At 43.3% G+C, this 27649-nt stretch overlaps 1 protein-coding gene across 4 annotated transcripts in view; it reads right to left on the reverse strand.

Moving 5' to 3' along the window:
- LOC308676208 (RNA-binding protein 33-like) overlaps positions 1-27649 on the reverse strand; it is a 293110-nt gene that overhangs the window by 25492 nt on the left and 239969 nt on the right. For all 4 annotated transcript variants that reach the window (XM_081341982.1, XM_081341985.1, XM_081341984.1 and 1 more), the window contains one exon: positions 26343-26531. In XM_081341982.1, coding sequence (XP_081198108.1) covers positions 26343-26531 — 189 coding nt within the window. The remainder of the gene's footprint in view (positions 1-26342; positions 26532-27649) is intronic.

A 27649-nucleotide genomic window follows, 5' to 3' on the forward strand; every position in this document is an offset into this window, starting at 1 on the left:
GAAGTCGGGGGGGAGGGGGAGGGGAAATTGGGTGGGGTGGGAGAGGGGTGGGTCTTATGTTTATAATGTATCTGTAAAACTTTTTAATAAAAAAAGATTTAACTTTATATGCAGAGCACATCATGAGAAAGGCAGGGTTAGAGGAATGAAAAGTTGGAATTAAGATTGTCGGAAGAAATATCAATCTAAGATATGCAGATGATACCACTCTAATGGCAGAAAGTGAAGAAGAACTAAAGAGCCTCTTGTTGCGGGTGAAGAAGGAGAGTGCAAAAGTTGGGTTGAAACTTAACATTAAGAAAACCAAGTTCATGGCATCCGGCCCTCTCAATTCCTGGCAAATGGATGGGGAAGAAATGGAGGTAGTGACAGATTTTATTTTCCTGGGCTCCAAGATCACTGCAGATGGGGACTGTAGCCAAGAAATTAAAAGACGCTTGCTCCTCGGGAGGAAAGCAATGGCAAATCTAGACAGTACACTAAAAAGCAGAGACATCACCCTGTCAACAAAAGTGCGTATAGTTAAGGCTATGGTCTTCCCAGTTGCAATGTATAGCAGTGAAAGCTGGACCATAAAAAAGGCTGAGCGCAAAAGAATTGAGGCCTTTGAACTATGGTGCTGGAGAAGACTCCTGCGAGTCCCTTGGACTGCAAGGCGATCAAACCGGTCAGTCCTAGAGGAGATCAACCCTGAGTGCTCTTTAGAAGGCCAGCTCCTGAAGCTAAAACTCAAATAATTTGGCCACCTAATGAGAAGGAAGGACTCACTGGAGAAGAGCCTAATGCTGGGAAAGATTGAGGGCAATAGAAGAAGGGGACGACAGAGAATGAGGTGGCTGGATGGAGTCACTGAAGCAGTAGGCGTGAGCTTAAATGGACTCCAGAAAATGGTAGAGGACAGGAAGGCCTGGAGGAACGTTGTCCATAGGGTCGCGATGGGTCGGACACGACTTCGCAGCTAACAACAACAACAAAGTTTTTTCTCCCTTTTGAAGGAGAATTTAGTCCATTTATATTCATTGACAAAATCCCACTCTCCTCCATCTATTTCAGTTATATCTAGGTCTGAATCTTCTAGTCAATCTTATCTGTCTCTGATCTCTTGGTCTTGCTCCTTCTTCTGTATATGTGCTTTTAATTTCTTCCTCCTCTCTTTGACTACTGCTTCTACTGCCATTTCTTCTTGTTTCTTTGTTTCAGGGTCACCTCTTTCCAAAAATGTTCTGTGGTTGTCGAAGAATTCCATTGCTTTAACTGGTGTGTCCAGTCTATATCTTTTCGTATCCCAGTAAATTAAAATCCCTTCTGGAATCAGCCATTTGAAATTCACTCCTTTTTCAATTAATTTCCTAGTTAGAAACTGATATTCTCTTCGGGATTCTCTTAGGAATTTGTTTGAAGACTACAATTTCTTTTTCTTTGTATTTCAAAGGTTCGTCTCTTACTTTTCTCAAAATCTCATCTCTTGTAGATCTTTTAAGAAATCTAACATGCACTTCCCTGGGGACTTTATTTCTTCTAGCATAGTTTGAGTTGACTCGATAGATCTGGTCTAATTCTCCTTCCATTTGCTGTTTCCCAGTTCCTAATGCGTTTGCCAATAATTTGGTTATCAAGCCTAGGACACGGGTCGGCAACCCGCGGCTCTGGAGCCGCATGCAGCTCTTTCAGCCTTCTCCTGCAGCTCCCAGTTTGCAGAGACAGAAACAGGCACTTGCACTTCCCTTCTCTCTCTCTCTCTGTGTAACTCACACTGTCCTTCGAGAAGCTGAAAAGCTTATTGGGTGGGGCTCCTGCCTTTGCTGCGTCTCCACAGGAAGCAGGAAGCAGCAGGAGAGCCAGCCCAATAAGAATGTGTGTCAGCTTGTCCGAGAACAGCGTGAAGCCAGCTTGCCAGGTGAGCAGAAGATCGGAGAAAGGGAGGGGGGGAGAGAGGGAGAGAGAGAGAGAGAGAAGGGAAGCGCAAGTGCCTCTCTCTCTCTCTCTCTCTCTCACACACACACACACACACACACACACACAACACAACCACACTGAGTGGGGGAAGAGGACTGGCAGACCAAGGGCAGAAAGAGAGGGAGGGAGAGAGAGAGATAGAGAAGGGAACCGCAATTAACTCTCTCTGTCTCTCTCTCTCTCACACACTCACTCACTCACTCACACAACACACAAACACACTGAGTGGGGGAAGAGGACTGGCAGACCAAGGGCAGAAAGAGAGGGAGGGAGGGAGGGAGGGAGAGAAGGGAAGCGCAAGTGCCTCTCTCTGTCTCTCTCTCTCTCATACACACAACATACAAACACACTGAGTGGGGGAAGAGGACTGGCAGACCAAGGGCAGAAAGAGAGAGGGAGGGAGGGAGGGGGAGAAAGGAAGGGAGGGAGGGAGAGAGAGAGAGAGAAGGGAAGCGCAAGTGCCTGTCTCTCTCTCTCTCTCTCACACACACACACACACACACACAACACAACCACACTGAGTGGGGGAAGAGGACTGGCAGACCAAGGGCAGAAAGAGAGGGAGGGAGGGAGAGGGGAGAAAGGGAGGGAGAGGGAGAGAGAGAGAGAGAGAGAGAGGGAGATAGATAGAGAAGGGAACCGCAAGTAACTCTCTCACACTCACTCACTCACACAACACACAAACACACTGAGTGGGGGAAGAGGACTGGCAGACCAAGGGCAGAAAGAGAGGGAGGGAGGGAGAGAGAGAGAGAGAGAGAGAAGGGAAGTGCAAGTGCCTCTCTCCGTCTCTGTGTGTGTCTCTCTCTCATACACACAACATACAAACACACTGAGTGGGGGAAGAGGACTGGCAGACCAAGGGCAGAAAGAGAGAGGGAGGGAGGGAGGGAGAGGGAGAAAGGAAGGGAGGGAGAGGGAGAGAGAGGGAGAAAATATGAATATGGTTGTCCTTACTGGACTTTTAGTAAAGAACGTTTAATGAAATATTTTGATGTTTTTTTTAATTAAGAGGTGAGGTATGGGGATAATTATGCTGTATTTAAAGATGGTAGATAAGCTACTAAAATTGTTTTTACCTGTTGGGATGAAGGAGAAAAGTTTTTTTCTCCTCTTTCTCCTGTCCTTCCCCCCCCCCTCCAATTTTTTTCTTTTCTATTTTTCTGTTTGTAGTTTTTATAGTTTGCACTGGCTTTTTATTTCATAAATACGAGGAGGACTCAAATAGACATTTGAGTATTTTATTTCAAAGTAACCTTCGACCCAGCATCTTTTTTGGGGGAGTTCAAAATGCTTTTGTTGCATGCAGAAATAAAAAATTGTTTTCTTTGTAGCAGTTCATTGATTTCATAAATGCAGCATACTATAGTTTTTTTATACAGAGCATAAAGGTAAAAAACAATATATGCAGTGTTATCTTCATTTTAGATGTCAAAAGGGTTTTGCAGCTCCCAGTGTTTTCTTTTCGGTGGGAAACGGGTCCAAGTGGCTCTTTGAGTGTTTTAGGTTGCCTACCCCTGGCCTAGGACAGGGCTTTTCAACCTTTTCACCCATTGTACTACTGTTAGGATAAGGCACTATCCGAGCACCACCAGTCGCCCAGCAAAGTGTCAAAAACATGACCAAAAATAAAAGGAAAAAAATGATAAAGTACAGGTAGTCCTCGACTTAGAACAATTCACTTAGTGACTTTTTGAAGTTACAATGGCACTGAAAAAAATGACTTATGAATGTTGCAGCATCCCCAGGGTCATGTGATTTACATTCAGATGCTTGGCAACTGATTCACACTTAGGACGTTCAGTGTCCCAGGGTCATGTGATCACCTTTTGCAACTTTTTGACAAGCGAAGTCAATGGGTGGGGGGGCGTGGCCAGCTCATCACTGAGGTTGCAGGGTGCCTGTGCGGGGGAAATCTGTGGGTCTCTGGTAGAGGGGGGTGGGACTGGGGTGGGTGTCTTCCTTCCCTCCCTCTCTCCCATTGTCCTTTCCTTCCTTCCTTTCCTTCCTTCCTTTCACCTTTTACCCCTTCCTTTCTCTTTCCTCACCTTTCTCCCTCTTTTCCCTACTCGCTCTTCTTCCTTGCTTTCTCTCACATTTCTCTCTTCCCTTTCCTTTTCTTTCCTTCCCTTTTTCATCCATTTATTTCTTTCCCTTCCATTCCCCATCCATGTACTTTCCCTTTCCCTCCCTCCCCATTTGGTCAGCCGGTTAAATTGTCTGACAGATCCTCCAGGGGAGTTAAAAAAAACAAGAAAAAAGGAGAGACAAGACAGCTTTCTCAACCAGGCACCCTCCAGCGGGTGGGGGGCTAGGTGTCCTCTCTCACCATGAATTGTGGGAATCGGGTGACCTGGAGGACCACCTGGTCTTGCCGGACCTCCTTAATATTCCTGGAAGGACAAGGGGGTTTCTCCGGGGATGTCAGGATGCCACCTTACTACCTGACAGGTAAAGACTCAGGACTGCTTCTCTTTTTGATCCTGGCTGGGAAAGGTTGTGTGTGTGTGTGTGTGTGTAAAAAAGACGGGACTTGGGCACAGGATGCGTCTCCCCACTCCGGAGAGGCCCGCTTTCCCCAGCATGTTACTCCCAGCTGTCAATGCTGCAAACATTGACATGTTTTTGCACTGACAATATAAGAAGCAGCCTTTTGCTTTAACTGTTGGCTTTTGAATCACTAAAACGTTGGAGAAATGCAATCCAGATGTTTTGATAAGATAAGGGAGCCGCTTCAGAAGGGAAGTGAAAATTCGTGTGTTAAATTGATTGGTAAATGTGATTTATGACGTGTAAATAAGGGAGGGAGATTCTGTATGATGTGGGGTGTCAGGGGGAGGAGAATTCAGATTCTGGCATCCATCCATGAGTGCCGATGTTTCGTTTCATTATTAAGACCTTTTAGATAAAACAATGCCTGAATGTTGTTTGAACTGTCTCATTAATCGGAATGATGACATCATGTCAGAATCTATTTTCTTTCAAACAACCTGCCGCTGTCTCTAGCCTTGAGAGAGGCTGGCAAAGATTCAGAGGAGAATCTTTATCATGGGAAAAGAGAATTGGCTTGGAGACGGTGACCTGGCAGCTGCTGACAGCTCAGAGCAGGAATTAACAGACAGCATGCTGTGGGAAGATGGGTTTTTGCAGGACTTCCATTTGGGGGCAGAATCCAAGCAGTTAGCAGAGATTAGCTGGTTGTCAGGCTGGACCCGCCCCCTTTCTACCCTCTTTCGGCAGTGATGACAAAGGAGAGAATGACCCGATGGTGAGCCGACATGTCCCACCTTTCGCGCTACCTGCCAAGCTCATAATCCCTAAGTCGGGTATGCAGGTAGATTTAAAGGTGCTAATTGATTCTGGATGCTCCTGATGCATCATTAGCTTGCTATTTGCCATGAAACTGGGCATACGAGCAAAACTGCTCTCCAAACCTGTGAGATTCGAGCAAGCTGATGGCTCCATGATGGGAGGGACTTTAGTCACGCAATTAACGGAGCCCCTACACCTAGAAATAGGTGAGCACTGGGAATTTATTCGCTTCCTCGTGGCTCCAAAAATGACTGAGGCTGTGATTCTAGGATTAGCCTGGTTGGACAAATGGAAGCCGTTTATCTGGTGGGAGAAAGGTATGAGAACTGTGAGACTACCCATAGGGCCTGATCCCCCCATTGATTCAACAGATGTTACAGGGAATTTTAGCCCCCCCAATGAGCGAGTGCACATGGCTGCCTCACGACCACCAGGTGAGCCGCTCATCCCCAGCGAGTATCGGGACCTAACGGAGGCATTTAGTGAGAAAGAATGTGATACCTTGCCCCACACCGGCCCAATGATTGTTCCATTGAACTGTTGCCGGGGGCCAAACTTCCAAAACCAAGAATGTACGTTATGTCCCCCCTTGAAATGGAGGAGATGCAGTGGTATGTGGATACAAACCTAGCAAGGGGATTCATCGAACGGGCAAAGTCTACTGTGGGAGCCCCTGTGTTGTTCAAAGAGAAAAAAGATGGGTCTCTTCGTCTTTGTGTAGACTATAAAGGTCTTAACGCTGTGAGTGTGGAAAATAAATACCCTCTCCCTGTCCTGAAAGACTAACACACCTGGCAAAGGGGAGTGTCTTTAATAAATTAGACCTGAGAGAAGCATATTACCGGGTGAGAATAAAGGAGGGGGATGAGTGGAAAACTGCCTTCAACTGCCCTTGGGAATTTACAATTTTTTTAGAATTTTATTGAATTTATATACCGCCCTTTCCTGTAGGACTCAGGGCGGTTTACAGGGTACTTAAAACATCGATACAAAAATTAAAAACAATTAAAAAAGATTAAATTAAATCCCTGAAAAAATATAAAAACCCCAATTAAAACTCTCAGCCTTGAATCTCACCCGAAGGGCAACCGGAAGCCAATGCAGCTCGTGGAGTAGAGGTGTTACATGGGAGTATCGGGAAACCCCCATCACAACTTGCGCGGCTGCATTCTGCACCAGCTGAAGCCTCCGAGTGGTCCTCAAGGGCAGCCCCATGTAGAGAGCGTTGCAGTAGTCTAAACGGGAGGTCACGAGCGCATGAGTGACTGTGCGTAGGGGATCTCGGTCGCAACTGGCGCACCAGGCGAACCTGGGCAAAAGCCCCCTGGTCACGGCTCCTATGTGATCTTCAAAACTGAGCCGTGAATCCAGGAGGACGCCCAAGTTGCGAGCCCTATCAACCGGGGGTAACACCTCACCCCCCCATTGTTAAAGATGGAATAGTCTGGTTAACCCAAGATGCCGGTATGCACAGCCACTCAGTCTTGGCGGGATTGAGACGAAGCCTATTTCTCCCCATCCAGACCCGGACCACCTCCAGGCAACGGGACATCATGGCGAGGGCATCACTGGGTTGGTTCGGGGTGGAGAAAAAAAGTTGGGTATCATCAGCATACTGATGATACCCCACCCCGAAACCACGAATGATCTCGCCCAGCAGCTTCATATAGATGTTGAACAGGAGGGGAGAGAGAACTGACCCCTGAGGAACTCCAAAAACGAGAGGCCTCGGGGCGGATCTCTGCCCTCCTGTCAACACTGACTGCAAGCGGCCCAGGATAGGAGGAGAACCACCGTAAAACGGTGCCTCCCACTCCCAACCCCCTGATACGCTGCAGTAGGATACCATGATCGATGGTATCAAAAGCCACTGAGAGATCTAATAGGACTAGGACAGAGGAAAAACCCCTGTCCCAAGCCTGCCAGAGATCATTCACCAGTGCGACCAATGCCGTCTCCGTGCTGTGCCTGGGCCTGAAACCCGATTGGTACGGGTCCAGATAATCAGTTTCCTCCAGGAACAGAGGAAGCTGATGCGCCACCACACTCTCAACAACCTTCGCCAAAAAGCGAAGGTTGGAAACCAGACGATAGTTATTTAAAACAGCCGGGTCCAGGGCAGGCTTCTTGAGGAGGGGTCTCACCACCGCTTCCTTCAAGGCAGCGGGGAAGATACCCTCCTTCAAAGAAGCAGTTATTACTGCCTGGAACCAGCCTCGTGTCTCCTCCCGGGCCCCATAAACCAGCCAGGAGGAACACGGGTCCAATAAACAGGTGGTGGAGCTCAGCCTCCCCATAATCCTGTCCACATCAGGGGAAACAGGATCGAACTCAGTCCAGATAACGTGCTCAAGACCGTCCGATTCCTCCACGTCAGACTCTGCCCAGTCAGAGTCCAAACCGGCCCGGATCTGAGCGATTTTGTCCATCAGATGATGACTAAACTCCTTGGCCCGACCCTGTAAGGGATCCTCCCTCACCTCCTGGTTAAGAAGGGAGCGAGTCACCCTAAACAGGGCGGCCGGGCGATTATCTGCAGACGCGATGAGGGCAGCGAATTAGCCTTCGCCGTCCTCATCGCCGCAAGATAAGACCTTATAAAGGATCTTAACTGCAATCGGTCAGATTTGGATCGGCTGGACCTGCAACCGCTCTCTAGACCCCGTCTCCGACGCTTCATCTCCTGGAGCTCCACAGAAAACCATGGAGCCCAGCGGGAACTGCGCCGGGTCAGGGGTCGCAAGGGTACAACACGGTCGAGTGCCTCAGTGGCTGCCATTTCCCAGGCATCCACCAAGGCATCGGCCGGGCTGTGAATGAGGGTGATGGGTATAGACCCAAGTGCCATCTGGAACCGTTCTGGGTCCATTAGGCGCCTGGGGCGGAACCACCAGCAGGGGGGGTGGCATAACAGAAGACCAGCCGCAGGAGATGATGATTGGACCATGATAGGGGGACAATAGCTGGCGAACCCCCTCCCAGATCATCCAACCACTGCCCAGATAAAAACACCAGGTCGAGTGTGACCCCCCCACGAGTCGGGCCCTGAATTACCTGGGTCAGGTCCATGGCCATCATGGAAGCCATGAACTCCCGAACTAACTCCAACGAACCATGATATAAAACAGGCTGGACACTACGGATATTTAAAAACTCTACACCTCATCCGCTGGCAATTTTGGTAGACGGGGCTAAAACGAGATGTAGAAAACTATGTCAGGAGTTGTACCGTATGTGCCACCATGAAAAGAATTCCAGGGAAAATCCCTGGGCTACTGCATTCGGTGGCAGACCCTTCTCAACCATGGGAAGAAAGAGCTATGGACTTTATTGTAGACCTACCCAAAAGTACAGGAAATACTGTCATATGGACTGTGATAGATCTGTTTTCAAAGCAGGCTCATTTTATCGCCTGTAAAGGACTTCCATCTGCACAATGACTAAATTGTTCCTGAAACATATCTACCGACTGCATGGCGCCCCTAAGCGAATAATTTCAGATAGAGGAGTGCAGTTCACAGCAAAATCTTGGAAGAATTTCCTTAAATTAATTGGATCATCTGAAGGCTTATTATCTGCTTTTCATCCAGCTACCAATGGTGTGCAGAATCCGCTAACAAAATGGTGGAGCAATATCTCAGATGCTATGTTTCCTACCAACAGACAAACTGGACTGACCTCATCCCTTTCGCCAAGGTGGCCTACAATAATTCTGTTCACAGCAGCACTGGCTACACACCTTTCAGAGTAGCCACAGGAAAAGAGTTCAACCCGATGCCTGACTACCCTCAGGTGCCCTCCGCTTCCCAGACACTTGATCAATGGGTGAGGGGGTGGGAAGAGGTTTGGAGAAACACGAAAATGGTGTTAAAAAAGACTTCCGAGATTTATAAAAAACAGGCTGATAAAAAGAGGGTCCCCCAAAGAACATTCCAAGTCGGGGAAAAGGTTTATCTGTCAATTAAATATATACATCTCAAATTACCAAGCAAGAAATTGGGACCGAAATTCTTGGGGCCTTTCCCCATAGTGAGAATCATCAACCCGATCACAGTAAAATTGAAACTCCCCACACTTTTGGGAAAAATTCACTCGGTTTTTCATTGTAGCTTACTGAAAACCTTTCGGGCCTCCACTTTAAGACCTTCCCCTAAGAAGGCACCCAGACCCCTCGTAGTAGCGGGTCAGACCCATTATGAAGTGAAACTTATTCTTGACTCTAGAATCTTTAAGGGAAAATTGCAGTACCTAGTACAATGGAAGGGATACCTATTGTCTGAAGCCATTTGGGTGAAGTCTAGTGATGTGAAAGCTGACAGACTTATCAAAAAGTTTTATGAGAAACACCCCAACAAACCAAAAGCCAGCCCCTAACTTCTGTTTTATTTACATTACAGGATCTGTCCTTTTGTAAGGGGGGCGGATGTCAATGCTGCAAACATTGACATGTTTTTGGACTGACAATATAAGAAGTAGCCTTTTGCTTTAACTGTTGGGTTTTGAATCACTAAAACGCTGGAGAAATGCAATCCGGATGTTTTGACAAGATAAGGGAGACGCTTCAGAAGGGAAGTGAAAATTCATGTCTTAAATTGATTGGTAAATGTGATTTATGACGTGTAAATAAGGGAGGGAGATTCTGTATGATGTGGGGTGTCAGGGGGAGGAGAATTCAGATTCTGGCATCCATCCATGAGTGCCGATGTTTCGTTTCATTATTAAGACTTTTTAGATAAAATAATGCCTGAATGTTGTTTGAACTGTCTCATTAATCGGAACCATGACACCGGCCTTATTCGCAGGAGAGGAAGGCTACCTGCTGCACTAACTCGGGACCCCCCACAGAAGCCAAGAGGGCTGGGAGCAAAGGCGTGGCTTTGGCCGGGGAGTTCAAGGAAAGTGTGCTTGGGAGTGCTCCGGGGGCGAAGAGCCGGAGGGCTCCCTCGAGGACATCCGGCCCGGCCGTGCCACTGCAAGGCCCACTCTGGCTTCCTGGGCTCAGCTGGCAGAGGTCAAGCAGTGCCTGTGGGCCTGGCGCCTCCCCTACCTGGCCACAAGAGAGCACCGCCCGCCTCGCCAGGCTGCAGCTGCTCCCTCCCTTCCCGCCCGCCACCCTTCGCCGGCCATCGGGTACAGAAGTTGGGCAGAGGCTGGGCAAAGGTTGCAGGTGCTTCTCTGTGGGGCGCGCCGGCTGTCAGAACTGCGCCGCTTGTGCCCCCCCTCCCCTGGCCGCCGCTCCTGCTCCAGGGCTGGCCACAGACTTACCTCCTCCTCTTTGCGCCCCTTCAGCTGTGTGCCCCGCTGGTCCGGCCATGTTGCTGACAGAGCTCTACAGGCAGGTAAAGGGATGGGCGGGGGTCACAGGTTGGAGCTGCCCGGATCTCCCTGTCTCCTTTGCCGGAGCCACCCGCGGTGCCCCCCGTGGCTCCCTTCACGGCCGGCAGCATTTGTTCCTGGAGAGCGCAAGTCCTCCCTACCCGCGTTTGAGCAGCCCTGCCAGGAAGCCGGCGGGGAGTTGCTCTGACTCCCCTTTGCCCAAGGGGGAAACTGAGGGCTGGGGGGAATCGCGTGCAGGCGCCCCGTGGCGGCGCTCCAGAGCCACTCAGCCATTGTAATTTTGCCCCATTTTACGAATTTCTCTTGCCATATTTGTTCGGTGAATCCCTGCAATTGTTAAGTTAGTCCCAGAGTTGTTTGAATCTGGCTTGACTTTGTTTCTCAGGTCGCAAAAGGGGATCACATGATCTCCCTGGGACAATGCAACTTGCAAGCAGCATGTTTTCTGCAAGCAAGTGGTCAATCCGGTTGCTGCACAATGAGTCCCTGGGGAGGGCGGGGCCTCGCTCTGCGCCTGCGCGCTCCCTTGGTAGGGTTCCTGCAGGCCGCCGCCAAGCAGCATGTTTTCCAGCAGCAAGTGAGCTGGGAGAGTGGAGCGGGGGTGGGGGGGAGGAAGGGGACACCGCGTACCACCAGCCAGGTGCTCGCATACCACCAAAGGTATGCGTACCACCGGTTGAAAAGCCCTGGCCTAGGAGATCCTCTTCCTTATCTTCCATTATATTTTGAAATCTTAAACAGTATGAGGCTTTTTCCATCTCTATCCCAGCTATCGAGTCTTCTAGTTCTTGATTTATTTGGATCAGCTTCTGATTTTCATCTTTTAGAATTTCTAGTTTCTGGTCAACTTCAGTTGATTTATCTTCTATTTTTTGAATTCTTTGTTGATTAGCTGTGATCATCTGTTTAAAATTTTCAAATTGAGAATCCATATTGTTAATTTTTTTATTCATTTTTTCAAAATCACTTTTCAACTCCTCATGGTTTCTCAATGTGACCGCCATGTGAGTAGAGATTACCTCTTGAATTGCTTGTAGGGTCGCTTGAGTGTCCTTTTGGAAAGTATCAGTCTTTTCTTGTTGAAACATTGTATCAATTGATCTCTGATAGACTGGACTTGCAGAAGCCGAAGAGGGAGCAGAAGATTTTAGATAAGTTAGGAGCGCTCATCTTTATCTTTAAATCATATGTTGTAATCCACCAAGTAAGTTAAAATTTATAATCCAGGACTTCCGGGTGGCAAGGCTCCGTCGATGGCGGCCGTTTCGGCCATCAGCCCCGCTGTTTTCCGTTGGAGCCGCTAAAAACAGCGACGATCAGCTGTTTGGTGGCTCGGAAACCCGCTCCTTGGGAGAAGGGGGGGGGTGAGCGCTTAGGTAGGGGTAGAGCTCCCCTAGACCACCAGAGTTTAAACTCTGCTGGTTGAAGGGTGTGAGCCCCCCCGAAGCCTGAGTTTGCTCCGGACTCCGGGATGCCTCTGCTCCAAGGGTTTGGAGCAGAGCAGGACGCTGCAACCATCCCTGATATCGATAATTAATTGTGGATTACTTGGATGCAGGCAGAGCTGTGCAGGAGAATGCTGTAATAGCAAGTATTTGAACTTTAACTCTGAATACTTTGAGAGAAAAAGCTGCAAGCGGTGTGGAAAGTGAAAGTGCGTAATAGAAATTAACTGGGTGTTAAAATGGCTTCTAAACCAACTAAAGTTCCTAGAAGTGCTGGTGCTTCGCCAGTTCAGCATTCTTCATTACAGGCTTTGATGCCTCCTCCTGTGGCACCCACACCAGCATTAACAATAAAAGATTTGCAAGATGCTGTACAAGATGCTTTAAAAACACAATCCCAACAAATAGCTGGACTTATTGAGGAGAAGAATACTGAAATAAGAGCAGACATTTTGGCTGCATTTCAAGGGCCCAAGCCAAAACTAATAGGCCAATATCGCTTTTGAATACTGATTACAAGATATTTGCAAAATTTTTAGCAAATAGATTAATGAAGGTAATGCAGCAAATGATTCAGAGTGACCAAACTGGATTTATAAGTGGTAGATAAATGAAGAATAATGTGAGACATATTGTAGATCTATTGAAATTTTTGGATAGAAATAACCAGGTTTCTGCAGCACTGATCTTTTTGGATGCTGAAAAAGCCTTTGATCAATTGGATTGGCAATTTTTATTTAAGGTATTGGAGAAAATGGAGTTTGGGGAAAAAATTTTACAACCTATTAGGGCAATATATCAGAAGCAAACAGCTCAAATAATAGTTAATGGTAGTTTGACAGAAATATGTAATATTGAAAAGGGTACAAGACAGGGGTGTCCGTTGTCACCTTTGCTGCTTGTTTTAACATTGGAAATATTATTGATTAAAATATGAGATTGAAATAAAATTAAGGGAATTAAAATAAGAGATCAAGATTATAGATTGAGAGCGTTTGCGGATGACCTGGTTATTACAGTTAGTCAACCGACTTATTCAGTTGTAGAATTGATGGAGATAATAACGTCATATGGGAAAGTTTCTGGATTTAAGATAAACACGCAAAAAACTAAAATATTGTCTAAAAATATGACTATAGAACAAAAGGTTGTCTTAGAAGAGTTAACGGGATTTGAAATAGTTAAAAAGATTAAATACTTGGGGGTATATCTTTCGGCTTCAAATGTAAAATTATATAAAAATAATTATGAACTGTTATGGTTAAAAATACAAAAACAGCTAGATGGTTGGAAAAAACTACAATTATCCTTACTGGGAAGAATTGCAGCAGTAAAAATGAATGTTTTGCCAAAATTTTTATTTTTGTTTCAAATGATACCTATACTTAAAAAGGATTCAAATTTGGAGGAATGGCAGAAAGGTATTAATAAATTTGTTTGGGCAGGGAAAAAGCCACGAGTTAAATTTAAGATAATGCAAGACACGTGCGAAAGAGGTGGTCTTAAAATGCCTAATCTTAAATTATATTATGAGGCTGCTGCTTTATCATCGATTAGTGATTGGTTTAATTTAACACAAAGAAGATTATTAAATATTGAGGGTTATGATTTGTTATTTGGTTGGCATGCATATTTATTGTATGATAAGAAGGTTGTGAGGATGCAACGTATTATCATATATGGTGGACTTGTAAAAAAGTTAAAGCTTTTTGGATTAAAATTTAGTGGAACATGCAGAAGATAATTAAGAAAAAGATAAGGTTTTCTCCACAGTTGTTTTTGTTAGATATTATTACAGATTTTATGGTCATAGATACTAAATTGATGCTGAATTTAATTACGGCAGCAAGACTTTTAGTAGCGCAATATTGGAAGAAGGAGGAACTGCCTACTATAGAAGAGTGGACTTTGAAAGTTTCCAACTTGGCGAAAATGGCAAAGATTTCAGCATATTTGAAAGAACAATCGCAACAGAGATATATTGTGGAATGGAGAAGATGGATTGAATATATTCAGAATAAATATGGGACTAAAAAGTTTCATTTAGCATTTGAATAAGTATTGGTTTTATATGATGTATTATTAGTTATTTGTTATTTCTTAGTATGTTTAAGGTGAGTTAAAGTGCGATAGAATTTAATGTTTTATTTTAGCTTATTAGCATATTTTAGTTTAAGTTTGTAAAGTTTATACCCTGTATTCAGCTCTGGGAAGTCGGGGGGGGGGAGGAGGAGAGGGTAAGGGAGGGTAAGGGGTAGGGGAGGGGGAGGGAGGGAGTTCTTTCTTTTTAAAAATGTACTGTAAAACTTTTCAATAAAAAATATATATAATCCAATAAGCTCCTAACAAATAGGAGAGGTAAACAATAAAAATAGTGAATAGTAAAAAAGAGAAGGGCAAAAAGAAAAAATAGAAAAAAGAAGAAAAAGAGAAAAAAAACCCCAAAATTTGTAATCTAAAGTATTCTGTTCAGAGGGGTTTCTTGTTATTCGCTCTTTCAAAACAGCTTGTAAAGATTCCAGGTTAAGCTGTATTTGTAATCCAGGGAAGTCCGATGACTTCAAACATAGTTTTTATTTATAATTATAGTCCATCCTGTAAGACAGGGCAATCCAAAAAGAGTCTTTCTTTTCCAGCCACAATCTTCAGGACTTTAAATTCCAAGGAGACCAAGATGTTTAAAATGTCTGGGCATACAGCCAAGTTTTACTCCAATGAGAGCAAACTTTATATAGTTCTCAGTTTTGCCACTAGATGTCATTAGATGTCCATTCCCACCATACTTTGAAAAAGTTTAAGAAGTTAAAAACCCGTTGTTTTCCAAACCAGAAATAAACAAAAAGGATCTATAAAACCAAAAGTTTTCCAAGTTATCCTTTTATGACTCAGTCTGCATCACAGTATTGTTATAAGTCAGTTTTAATTTCCCCAAAGCTTAAACCACCGCTCATAGTTCAGGGGAGAGGGGTAAGGAAAAAATCCCCCCTCCCTGGAGCTAGCGGGTTTGTTTTTGAATGCTGTTGGAATGCTGGGAATGCTGTTTCACAGAACTGGTATCCACTTGTAGAGAGATAAGAAAAGTAGTCTCAGCCAGATTGGCTGTTTGCCTTCCACTTTAAAATTTGTTGTCTCAGACGATCAGCTGCTTGTGGCAGACCGCATGGGTGCAGTTAGCCTTACTTCCTGCCAGTCCCGAGGGCTCATTTGGATCAAGCAGGCCAGCTACTGCTGGCCTGCGATCTGCAAAGTTTCACCCTTTGGCCAGTCACGTCTATGGGGCGACTTTCAGTCCTATTGGACTCCCCAGCTGGTAGAAATCGGACTTGGGGAAGGGAGATTCATTCCCCAGTGCCCATCTTGCAGTGACCGAAACATGCTCTTTCTAATGAGAATGATTTAATAGAGTTTCCAGAAGGTCTTTTTTTTTTGTAAAAGCGGGCTGAAAATACCCTATTTTGGGCATTTTTACAGAAAAAGTCAACTTTACACTCAATTTGTAAACTATTGGAAAGCAGTAGGAGAATGAAATATTCTATTCAAAAACCTTGTGTTGCTAAGTTATTACGCGCAAAGTTTCATGTTTATCATACCTTTCCTTCCAGAGATATAAAGAGCCAAACTTTAAACTTTTTTTCAGCTGCAATATTTTCAGTCAACTTTGCTCCAAATTATCTAGATGGAGATCGCTCATGAGAATATTTTTATTATTTTGTTTAATAGAGCACAAAAAGTTGTACAAGATGGCCAAGTTTTGTTTCTCTCAACAAAATATTGCCAGAGATATTATGTCTCAAAGTTGCTGGAACCTCAGAGTCATACTGTAGAAGGCTGCAGTATGGGGTCAAACAAATGACTATATCTCCGCAAGTATTGCATCGGCAAACATAACACTTTACCAATGTTCATTGGGGACATGTGTGCATGTTCACAGAAAATTTAATCGAAATCCATGATGGTCGAGCAGGGACCCCCAGACCACTTGACATGGAATGACCCTTTGGGAATATGCTACCAGGCATAACTGCCAAATGTCCTTAGGTGAGTCAATGCAGGTTTCCTTCCATATAGCATGTAATATGGAGTTCCATTGATAGCAACACTCCATACCATGTTCACTAAATAGTTGGCTGTTTTTATGGCTTCTCCCTAGTACATGTTACTCATTCCTGCATCTGCCAGCAGTGAGTTCTTCATGGTCTGCAATATACCATTTCTCCTTTCAGCCACTCCATTTTCTGCTGGTGTGTAAGGGTTTGTACATCTATGCTTTATGCCTAAATTTCTCAGCCACCTTTGGAAATTATCAGACATAAACTCTGTTCCCCTGTCTGTTTGTAGCTGGCATACCTTATGGCCATACCTTCTCTCTATAAAGTTCACCCATTGCTTAAACTGTTGTAGAACTTCACTTTTGTTCTGTATTAAATAGCAGAACCCATACCTGGTGTAGTCATCTACTAAGACTAGTACATACCTAGCTCCTCCAAGAGACGGCGCCATAGGACCAATTAAATCAGCATGCACTAACTGCAAAACCCTGTTAGTTTGCCTCGTGCTTTTCTTACAAGATACACACTAGACTTTGACTCCCTGCAAATAACACAATCCAAATATGTGTTGCATTTTTTAATTTTAAGTCCCTCAGCTAGATCTGGCATCCTCTGCAGCACTTTAAAACTTGCGTGTCCTAACCTTCTGTGTAATAAATGTACACAGTTATCATGCTTGGGATTGTTTGTGAGACAACCTTCCTGCTGTTTTTAGTACATACAAATTATCCTGTTTTAACACCTTGTGCACAAATCTTCCCACCTTTCCTTATGGTGTCTTGACCCTTTGCAAACATTACTTCATACCCCATTTTATCCAAGCTAGAAATACTGAGTAAATTATGGTCTAACTCTGGCACATTTCTCCTATACCAGGTACATAAACTTTACATTCCCCTTTTACAGCAGACTGTTGTCCATTTGCCAAGCTAACAAATGCTTGCTTAGCTGGTCTCAAATTGGAAAACATTTGTGGGTCATTTGCAATATGCTGACTGGCCCCACTGTCCAACAACCGCTTTTCTCTGTTAAACTCGCTACCAGGGAAAATGTCAGTTGTCTCGCTGCTCCTGTTTCTCCTCTCAGGGCAGCATCTCTGGAGATGCTCTGTAGAACCACACTTGAAACAACGTTTCACCATGCAAACTTTCTCAGCTGCTGTGTCGGCACCCTGGGACATAGCAGTTCTAGGCTTGGGCTGTGCGTTGTCGTCACCCAATCTCTGCTGCTTTTCCAGCCATTTCTGTTCCTCCTCCAGCAACCAGCCAGTCAAATAACTCATGGTTAAGTCCTTCTCTTGCATAGACTCTAAACTGGTCACTAGGATGTCCAATGAATTGTCCAATGAACTGAGCACCACATACACCTTATGTGACTCAGTAAAAGTCATTCCTATTTCTTCTAACTCTAGGAATGTCTTTTTCATGGACTGCAAATGCATAGACATGCTCTCTCCCAGCTTCAGCTGTGCTTTATATAGCTTTCTTGTCAGCATTACTTTGCTGCTTGCAGTCTCTCTCACATACACACTGCACAAAGATTCCCAGCACTCCTTAGCAGACTGGAGACCCCTCACGTGTATCAGCTGGCTATCCTTTAAACTGAAGATTATACTAGCCAATGCTTTCTTGTTCTTTCTCTGGTCCCCATCATCCAGGGTTGCAGGTGGATCAGCAACTATCATCCACAACTCCTCCCTTCGCAGGTACATCTCCATTTTCAGACTCCAGGAGAGGTAGTTTGTCTCATTCAGCCAAGATACTGCAAAACCTCCTCCCATTACACTGATGGAAGCCATGTTGCCTGCTTTAAACCACCACAAACCAAAACAAACCACAAGCCTCAACTCCTCTGGCTCTGGTTCAAGCTCTCACTGGGTTTCTCTTCACTCTGGGCCCATAACCTGTCAGAGCATGCACAGTCTTATTGTGCTGAGACAACCCAGGAGTAAATACAGTAAACAGTGGTTTGTATTAAATGTGGTCTATATTACACACTATCTACAATATACTAGAAACAAAATACATACATGTAGTGATAATTCAGCAAACTCCAATACACAGCAATTACAGCAGGAAACGGACAAGAGAGAAAGACTCCAGCAAGGCCTTCCCTTTTATACTCAAGTTCTTAAAGGGATACAGACTCCGGCTGAGACATTCCTAACACTGTATCATTCATCTCACATTATACAAGCTGGTTAGCTTCTAAATCATTACCTTGACAAGTCACTCACCCTTTCACAAGAAGGGTGACAACAAGTGGGCAGGGCTACCATGCTTATCTTTGTCCCCCTGGAGGGATGACAGTAATTTTCATTCATCTTTGACTTCCCTTTATGAAAGTGAAAATGCTTTCCTTATTTCCAACTCCTGCCCATTCACTTGTTTTCTTCAATTACTGTATGGGTTTTATCACTAAATTAAGACAACCTGTCCAGATGATAATTACTGTGCGTTGACAGGACTAATACCCAGAGCTTGAAAATGGGAAACTCCCAACCAAGTATGACTGGGTAAATTCCTAAGATCCAGAAACAATGTAACCTTTCACAGTAAGAATTCTTTTCTTTCTTCATTCTTGCAGAAATTTTCTCTAGGTAGATCATACTTTCATACGGACCCAACAGAAGAACCAGAAAGCAAGGCAAATCCATTTTTAAGTAATAAAACCAAAAAGATTTGAAGACAGAGATGGCAAGTTATTAGTGAAAAATACATTCACAGATTATTCTGTATTAGCCTCCCCTTGAAACTGAAAATGTACTTTAGTTGACATTTTTACCTAGAGACAGATGGAATTGGCAAGAAACATTTTCCCAGCTGGTTCAGAGAATGCTGATAATGCTAATTTCAAAAATTTGTATCAAGAGCAAGAGACAGATGGGTCCCTATACCAATCTATTCAAAATATGCATGCCTAATCCTAAAATAAGTTACTACTTTACACCATATTTCTGTAATTCCTGGGCCACTATGTGGCAACACCAAGCCAAAGTTAGCTGACTTGGAAAAAGTAGGCCAAGGGGCTCTGTTTAGTGCTGGGAAGTCATCAGTATTCACACCCAATTTGGAGGCTTTACCTTAAAATACTTGGAGGGAGGGAAGGTGATAAATTCAGTCAACAAAGGAGGTTTCACTGAGAATTTTTACCCCACACAGCAGGCCCTATATTGGCCTCCTTCCTTCACAGGTGATAGGAACACCTGAATAAGAACATCCCTAAATTACTTGGTTCCTTAATAAGTTCCAGTCCTCCTTTTTTCAGCCACTTCATGGTTTAGAAGATGGGCTGCAATCAAATAAAAGCAGGATCCTCTATTGTTTAAGGGTTAGTTTCTCTACATGGTGAGGAAGAACCTAACCCTGGGTACAACTTCTGACTTAGCTAGATGTGAGACTGGGTGGAGGCAGTCCCATCTAAAACAGGCCTTTAAGAGCTCAGTGGTGGCTCATGGAAATAACTGGTGTTAATAAGTATGTGCACCCACCAAAACATTTGCTTAAGAAAATATTCTCATTAAATTTCCTTGTTAGCATGGAATGGAATGAATTTTTCCATTCCTCATTAGCAGATTAGAGAGGGGACAGAAAAGTGCTGTATAAAAACTGGGAGTGCTTGTAGGTGCAAAATATAGAACAGCACTGTATGCTGCCACATTTTAGCACTGGCACTTACATTTATATACTGCTCCACAGTGCTTTACAGCACTCTCTGAGCGGATTACAATGTCAGCATATAGTTCCCAACAATCTGGGTCATTTTACTGACCTTGGAAGGATGGAAAGCTGAATCAACCTTGAGCCAGTCATGACTTCCGCTGGCGGCGCGGCGCTGAAGACAGCCTCCCCTGGCTGCCCGCGGCTCAGCTGTTTGTTTTTTTGCCTGAAACAGCGCCGATCAGCTGTTCGGGCGAAATTGAAGCCCCCTCCTCGGGAGAAGAGGAGGGGGTGAGGCCCCAGGTAGGGGTAGAGTTCTCCGAGGCCGCCTGAGCTTTGAGCTTGGGCGGCTGAAGGATCGAACTCCCCCGAAGCCTGGGTTGCTCCCAGCTGGCCGTCGTCTCTGCTCCGAACTTCCTGGAGCAGAGCCAGGCGTCTGCGAACCAGCCCTGCCTGATGAAAGGACTATGATTTAAAGGAGCAGGCAGAGCGGTACAAGAGGAAAAGGTGAAGAGGACTATTTTACTGTACTCTCTAACTTGTTGGACTTTTTAAACTTTAATTGAAAGTGCGTCATAATTGAGGATTAAAAGATGGCGGCTAAACCTCCCTCTAAAACTCTTCGGAGTGGAGGATCCTCGCCGGTGCAACAATCATCACTACAGGCATTGCACCCTCCTGAAGTGCTGACATCGAAGGATTTGCGAGATGCCTTGGATAAACATGCCCAGGTACTTTTGGAATCAATTAATCAATCAATTGCTGATAAATTTGCACAGATGGAGGAGAAATTGGAGAAATTTGAGGAAAGAATGGAAGAGAGGATGGAACAGAAGTACAGCGTGATGAAGGTAGACATTTTGACTTCAGTGCATAAAGTGGCGGAATGTGTGGAAGATTTAGATGAAAAAGTGGATGATTTGGCTCAAAGGAATGCTATACTAGAAGTAAAAGCACGGGAGAATGAAATTGAAAGAGGCAAGTTGGAAAGGGAGTTAAGCCATGCCCAACATTACCAGATGCAGTTTGCTGTCAGAATTAGAGGCTTAAAAGAGAATGTTAAAGAAGATTTAAAGCAGCTGATCTCTGAGGCTCTCGAAGGGGTATTGAACCAGCCAGCATCTGAAATAAGAGCAGCTATGGATAAAGTGTTTCGGGTGAATTCATGGATTGCCAGACAGAGAAAGTTGCCTAGAGATGTGGTGGTTTATTTTGCAAAAAGAGAAATTAGAGATCAAGTTATACAAGCTGCCTATGATGTTAAGGTTGTGATTGCTGAACAAGAAGTCTTGGTTTTAAAAGAAATTCCTCCAAGGATTTTAAGGGGAAGAAAGGACTATACATTTCTTGTGCAAGAGCTCAAGCAAAGAGATATAAGGTTCAGATGGGAGATTCCAGAGGGGCTGATGGTGATGTATGAAGGTAAAAGGTATAGGCTGACTACTGTGAAACAAGCACGTGATTTCTACAATAATGTCTTAAAAGCAACCTCATTAACGCTCTTGGAAGCTGGAAAGGGATCTGGAGAAGAAGAACAACAAGAGGAGGAAACAGAGGAAAATGGTGCTGGAGGAGATCAAGCTACAATCTCTTTGGATGATCCTAGAGAGCAAAGAGTGACGCGTGCTGCTTTAAAACGAGCAAAGAAAATAAAAGAACAAGATCAGCAAAAGTCTTCAGATTCTTCACATCGCATTCATAGCCAAGCTGTGGGAGGAGCACGGCCTAAAGTAACCAGTCCTATCAAAGCTGTGGTCCAAGAGCTTTTCGAGGATATACATGGCAACTAAATTTTTAACCTGGAATGTTAATGGACTAAACTCACCGCAGAAGAGGAAGAAAGTTTTTCAATATTTAAAACAATTTAAGATAGATGTTATATGCCTGCAAGAAACGCATATTAGAGTTTTGGATCAAAAGTATTTATTGAACTCGAGGCTGGGTACGCAATTTGTTGCTTCTGCAGAGAATAAGAAAAATGGAGTGGTTGTTTATGTTAAAAGTGCCTTAACAGCGGACCTAATTGAAGCAGATAAGCATGGAAGATATGTTATGATCGAGCTGTTGTTTGAAGGTAAAAAGACGCTTTTAGTTGGATTATATGCTCCAAATCAACAACAAGCTGACTTTTTTAGTTTACTTCATACAAAGCTTACCCAGTTGGATTATAAATCCTTTATTTTTATGGGGGACTGGAATGGAGTTATGGATGTACAGTTGGATAAGGCTGGAGCCTTTAAACGCATTCCAAGTCACGCTAGACTGCCTAAATCTTTTTTTGAAATGAAGGATGACCTGGAATTGCGAGATATTTGGCGTGAGAGACATTTGCGGGAGAAGGATTATACATTTTATTCTGATAGACACCAATCTTTTTCGAGGATTGATTTTATTTTGTTGACTAATGATCTTCTTTTGAGAACTAAAAAGGTGAAAATCTGCGCAAGAATTATCTCTGATCACAGTCCAGTGTGGTTGGAGATTGATAAGGAAAGAGGAGATAGACGCTCATGGCGCGTAAATGAGAATTTGTTTAGAAATCAGAGAAATGTGGAAGAATGCAAACAGCGGATGAAGGATTTTTTTGAGATGAATATGAATAAGGGTACCTCTATGGATATGGTTTGGGATGCTAGCAAGGCCTATATGAGAGGGGTGTTGATATATATGAATAATAGACATAGACGTGCAGTGGAAACTAGAAGGAAAGAACTGGAGAATGAAATAAAGGAAAAAGAAAAGGCTTTGATTTTGAACCCAGAGGAGGTGAAGATCAAGGAGGCTATTAGACTGTTACGAGGACAATTTGATAAATTAATGGCTGATCAAGTGGCGACCAATCTGCGGTTTGCTAGGCATAATACTTTTTGCAATGCTAATAAGCCAGGCAGATGGTTGGCTTATAGACTGAGGAAAAAACAAAGGGCATCTAATATAGATAAGATTGAGCATAAAGGAAGGGTTGTGTATCAACAGAATCTTATTAAGGATGCCTTTGTGGATTTTTATTCGAAATTATATACTAAAGAGGACATTAATGCAAAAGATATTGATACGTATTTGGAGAAGGCTAGCATCCCGGTTCTTACGCAAGTACAAAAAGAGGGGATTAACCAACTGATTACAGAAGAAGAAATTTTTACAGCTATTAAGGAACTGAAGGTGGATAAAGCACCAGGCACTGATGGCTTGACTGCGGCCTATTATAAAAACTTACAATTAGAGATGATAAAACCGTTAAAGGAACTGTTCCAGACAATCCAGAGGGGGGGAAAGGTGCCCCCGTCTTGGAGAACAGCTTTTATCTCTTTGATTCCGAAGGAAGACCAGGATGCTACTTTAGTTAAAAATTACAGACCGATATCGCTTTTAAATACAGATTATAAGATATTTGCTAAGGTTTTGGCTAATAGACTGATGAGGGTTCTGCAACAGGTGATTCATGGGGACCAAACGGGGTTTATTAGTGGAAGACAAATGAAAACCAATGTGAGACATATAGTTGATGTGTTAGAGTTTTTGGAAAGGCACAACCAGATCTCTGCTGCGCTAATCTTTTTAGATGCTGAAAAGGCTTTTGATCAATTGAACTGGCAATTTTTGTTGAAAGTTTTAGACAAAATGGATTTTGGGGAAAAATTTTTACAACCGATTAGGGCATTATACCAAAAACAAACTGCCCGAATTATAGTTAACAATAGTTTGACAACAGTATGTAATATTGAGAAGGGCACAAGGCAAGGCTGTCCGCTATCGCCCTTGTTATTTATATTAACATTAGAGATACTATTGGTTAAGATTCGGAATTCGGAAAAAATTAAGGGGATACAAGTTGGAGATCAGGATTATAGATTGAGAGCATTTGCAGATGATCTGGTTGTTACAGTGACCCAGCCAGAGAACTCTGTTGTGGACCTGATGGAGATAATAACACAATATGGGAAGGTTTCTGGATTTAAAGTAAATATACAGAAAACTAAAATTTTGGTTAGAAATATGACAGTTTCGCAGAAGGCTCTCTTAGAAGGATTAACTGGATTTGAGATTGTTAAAAGGGTTAAATATTTGGGGGTGATTTTGTCGCCCTCTAATACAAAGCTATATAAAAATAGTTATGAAAAGTTATGGGGGAAAATTCAAAAAGAACTGGAGAGTTGGGAAAAATTGCAATTGTCTTTGTTGGGACGGATCGCAGCAGTGAAAATGAATGTCCTGCCCAAATTTTTATTCTTATTTCAAATGATACCGATTCTTAAGAAAGACTCTAACTTGGAGGAATGGCAGCGTGGTATCAATAAATTTGTGTGGGCAGGGAAAAAGCCACGAGTTAAACTTAAGATTATGCAGGATACTCGTGAGAGAGGTGGCCTTAAAATGCCTAATTTTAAATTATATTATGAAGCTGCTGCACTAGTAGGAATAAGTGATTGGATTAATTTGACACAATCGAGGTTATTAAATCTTGAGGGCCATGATCTGTTGTTTGGCTGGCATGCATATTTGTTGTATGATAAGAAGGTAGATACTGTGTTTAGGATGCATATTTTAAGACAGGCATTGCTGAGAGTTTGGAAGAAGTATAGACATAAGTTAAGCAGCAAGATACCATTGTGGGCAATCCCAAAACACGCAATAGAAAATATACATGCTGGTTTCAAACATGATGAGACTACTTACAAGGAAATTTTAAGTTTGGAAAGGAATATTTGGTGCTTGAAATCATATAGTTTCTTGCGAGAAGAGAAGGTTGTTCAGACTTGGTTTCAATATATTCAGTTACAGGCCAGGTGGAAAGAAGACCAAAAAAATGGATTTGCAACGACTGATGAAAATTTGATAAAGCAAATTAGAAATCAAGGACCAGCACATATTAAACGGATATATCTTGCATTGATAGAGATCGATTCAGAAACAGAGCTTGTTAAGGATTGTATGATAAAATGGGCCCAAAACATTCAGGAAGTTATTACAATGGACACGTGGGAAAAGATCTGGGTGAGGAATGTAAAATTCACTCAAGCTCAAAGTTTAAGAGAGAACTTTTACAAAATGTTTTATAGATGGCATCTAGATCCTAAAAAGCTTGCAAGTATGTATCCGAATTATCAGCCTAAATGTTGGAGGTGTGGTGATGAAGAGGCAACATATTTTCACATATGGTGGACATGTAAAAAGGTCAAGGCTTTTTGGATAAAAGTCTGGTGGAATATGCAGAAGATTTTTAAACGGAGGATAAAGTTTTGTCCGCAATTTTTTTTGTTGGGAATAATTGTTGACGCTACAGTTGTGGACTCTAAGTTGATGCTGAATTTAGTTACGGCAGCAAGACTTTTGATAGGTCAATATTGGAAGAAAGAGGAACTGCCGACTATACAAGAGTGGATTTTAAAGGTTTCCGACTTGGCAGAGATGGCGAAGATTTCGGCCTATTTGAAAGATTACTCGCAAGAACATTATATTATGGAATGGAGAAAATGGATTGAGTTTATCCAGAATAAGTATAGGGTCAAGAAGTTTTATCTAGCATTTGAATAAGTCTTCTTTCGTTTTCTTTTTTCTTTTTTTATTTTGTCTTTTATATATATTTAATAACGCTAAGTTTTGTTTGATCCTATATAAGTTAGAGAGTGATGGATTTTAGAATTTATAGTTGTTAGTATATGGTTGTTTATGATTGCCTTTTTATATATATATACCTTGTATTTAGCTCTGGGAAGTCCGGGGGGGGGAGGGGGGTTAGGGGGAGGTGGGGGGGGAGGAGGGAGGGGGGGAGGGGGGGGAAGGGGGGAGGTAGGGAGGGGAGGTAGGGAGGGGGAAGGGGGTTTTTTAAAGGAAAACTGTATTTTTAAAACTTTTCAATAAAAAAAAAAAAAAAAAAAAAAACCTTGAGCCAGTCAGGATCGAACTCCTGGCTGTAGTCAGAGTTAGCCTGCAATACTGCATCCTAACCACTGAGCCACCACATTTTATAATAAAGATAATAATAATAATAATATAAAGTTGGAAGGGACCTTGGAGGTCATCTAGTCCAACCCCCTGCTCAGGCAGGAAACCCTATACCATTTCATACCATTTTAACCAACCTAAAGACTTGGTGGCTGCATTTGTGTAACCTGCTAAGCATGGTCAGTTTTATTTTTAGTTAATTCTCTTGGGGCTTATTGGTGCTATGGAAACCCAGTCCATTTGGTTTGTTCATATGTAATGTCAAATTCAGAAAATGGGTGAAATCAGTGACCAGGTCAAGATTGCAAAAGCATCCACTGGTCTGCAAGTGAGTATGATTTAGTTATCCGAATTTTCCCCCCCTTTCAGATACTTTGGTGGTGGACATCTTTAAATATATGTAGTTAACAGCCAGATACCAAATATTGTGCCTCTTCTTTCAAAGGTATAGAGCAGTGTTTCTCAACCCTGGCATTTTTAAGGTATTTGGACTTTAATTCCCAGAATCCCACTGGCTGAGGGATTCTGGGAGTTGAAGTCCAGATATCTTAAAGTTGCCAAGGTTGAGAAACACTGGTATAGAGCTTTGTAGGATTTAAGATTTCTGGCAAAAGTAACAAAAATGGGAGATGATCTACCTGAATGGGTCCTACTGACATGAGCAGGTTTTTCAGCTGAATATCTGTGGTGGATGAAGAAAGCCCTTCCACTGACACGATGCAGGGCTGAGGTTTGCACTCTACCACACGCAGATTTGGTTTACTTGGCATCAAGCGGCCTCGGCCCATCTGGCCTGTGATCCCCCTGCCTCTCCCATGTGGAATACCCTGGTGAGAAAAAAAGTATTTGATTTCATGCTTCTGCTTACAGAATCTTACAGATTAACACAAAAATTATATATTCTCTTAGAAGGGTTGGAGGACAAATTACTAAAGTTCCACTAGTAAACACAGCTATTGGCATGGCAGTCACATTTCTCTTAGATTCACTCTCATTAATATTATGAACTAGACAGCCGATGACCCACCGAGTCATCATTTCAGAATTATTTCCTTAGCTAAACAGAGAAACAGAATGACCACATGCAGGTAAAAAAGCAGTGGGAGCGGGAACAACTTCTGACTTCCTGCTGACATCCCCATTGAGTTTCCTTGTAGGACGCTGGCAGGAAACATTTGAAATGATGATCATGTGACTGTGGCTAACCGTGGCAGCACTCAAATGGCCATAACTTTGCCTAATTTCAATCCCACTGGAGTCATGGCTCCCAGATTTTGGATGCTTTATGTAAGTTAGCCTTTTTGAGGTATGTTGATTCAAAAATTGTTGCCCTATGATGAACTGTTTCATCCAATTGAAGTTTATAAACAAACAGACAAGAGACTTTTAATAGTACAGATAGGAAACAGCACAGCAGCATAGCATTTCTGTCTTACATACTGCTCCATAGCACTTTACAGCACTCTCTGGGTGGTTTAACAATGTCAGTATTATTTGCATATTGCCCCCAACAATCTGGGTCCTCATTTTACCAACCTCAGAAGGATGGAAGGCTGAGTCAACCTTGAGCCAGTCAGGATCAAACTCCAGGCTGTGGGTAGAGTTTGCATGCAATACTGCACTTAACCACGGTGCCACCAGGGCTCCAATGATTTCCAAAATCATAGGAAAACTGCAATGTAACAAAAAGTTCCATCCTTAGGAGAAAACACTCCTAAAACACTAAGGCTTGCTACAGCAACAACTCTTTCATTCATGAAATCTTTTATTTCCAATAGTGTCCTCAACTCAAGTTAACCCTTCCCACTTTACAGGTGTTCCATAAGACAAGTCCCAACAACTCTGATATATGTTATGGCAATAAAGAACTAGAGATTGCAAAATGTAGGCCCCCAAGCTTTTTTATACTACATGAAAATGCACAGTTCCAAAGATCTTACAAAAG

The sequence above is a fragment of the Vipera berus genome (genome assembly GCF_964194415.1).
Source record: "Vipera berus genome assembly, chromosome: W".
NCBI classification, from domain to species: domain Eukaryota; kingdom Metazoa; phylum Chordata; class Lepidosauria; order Squamata; family Viperidae; genus Vipera; species Vipera berus.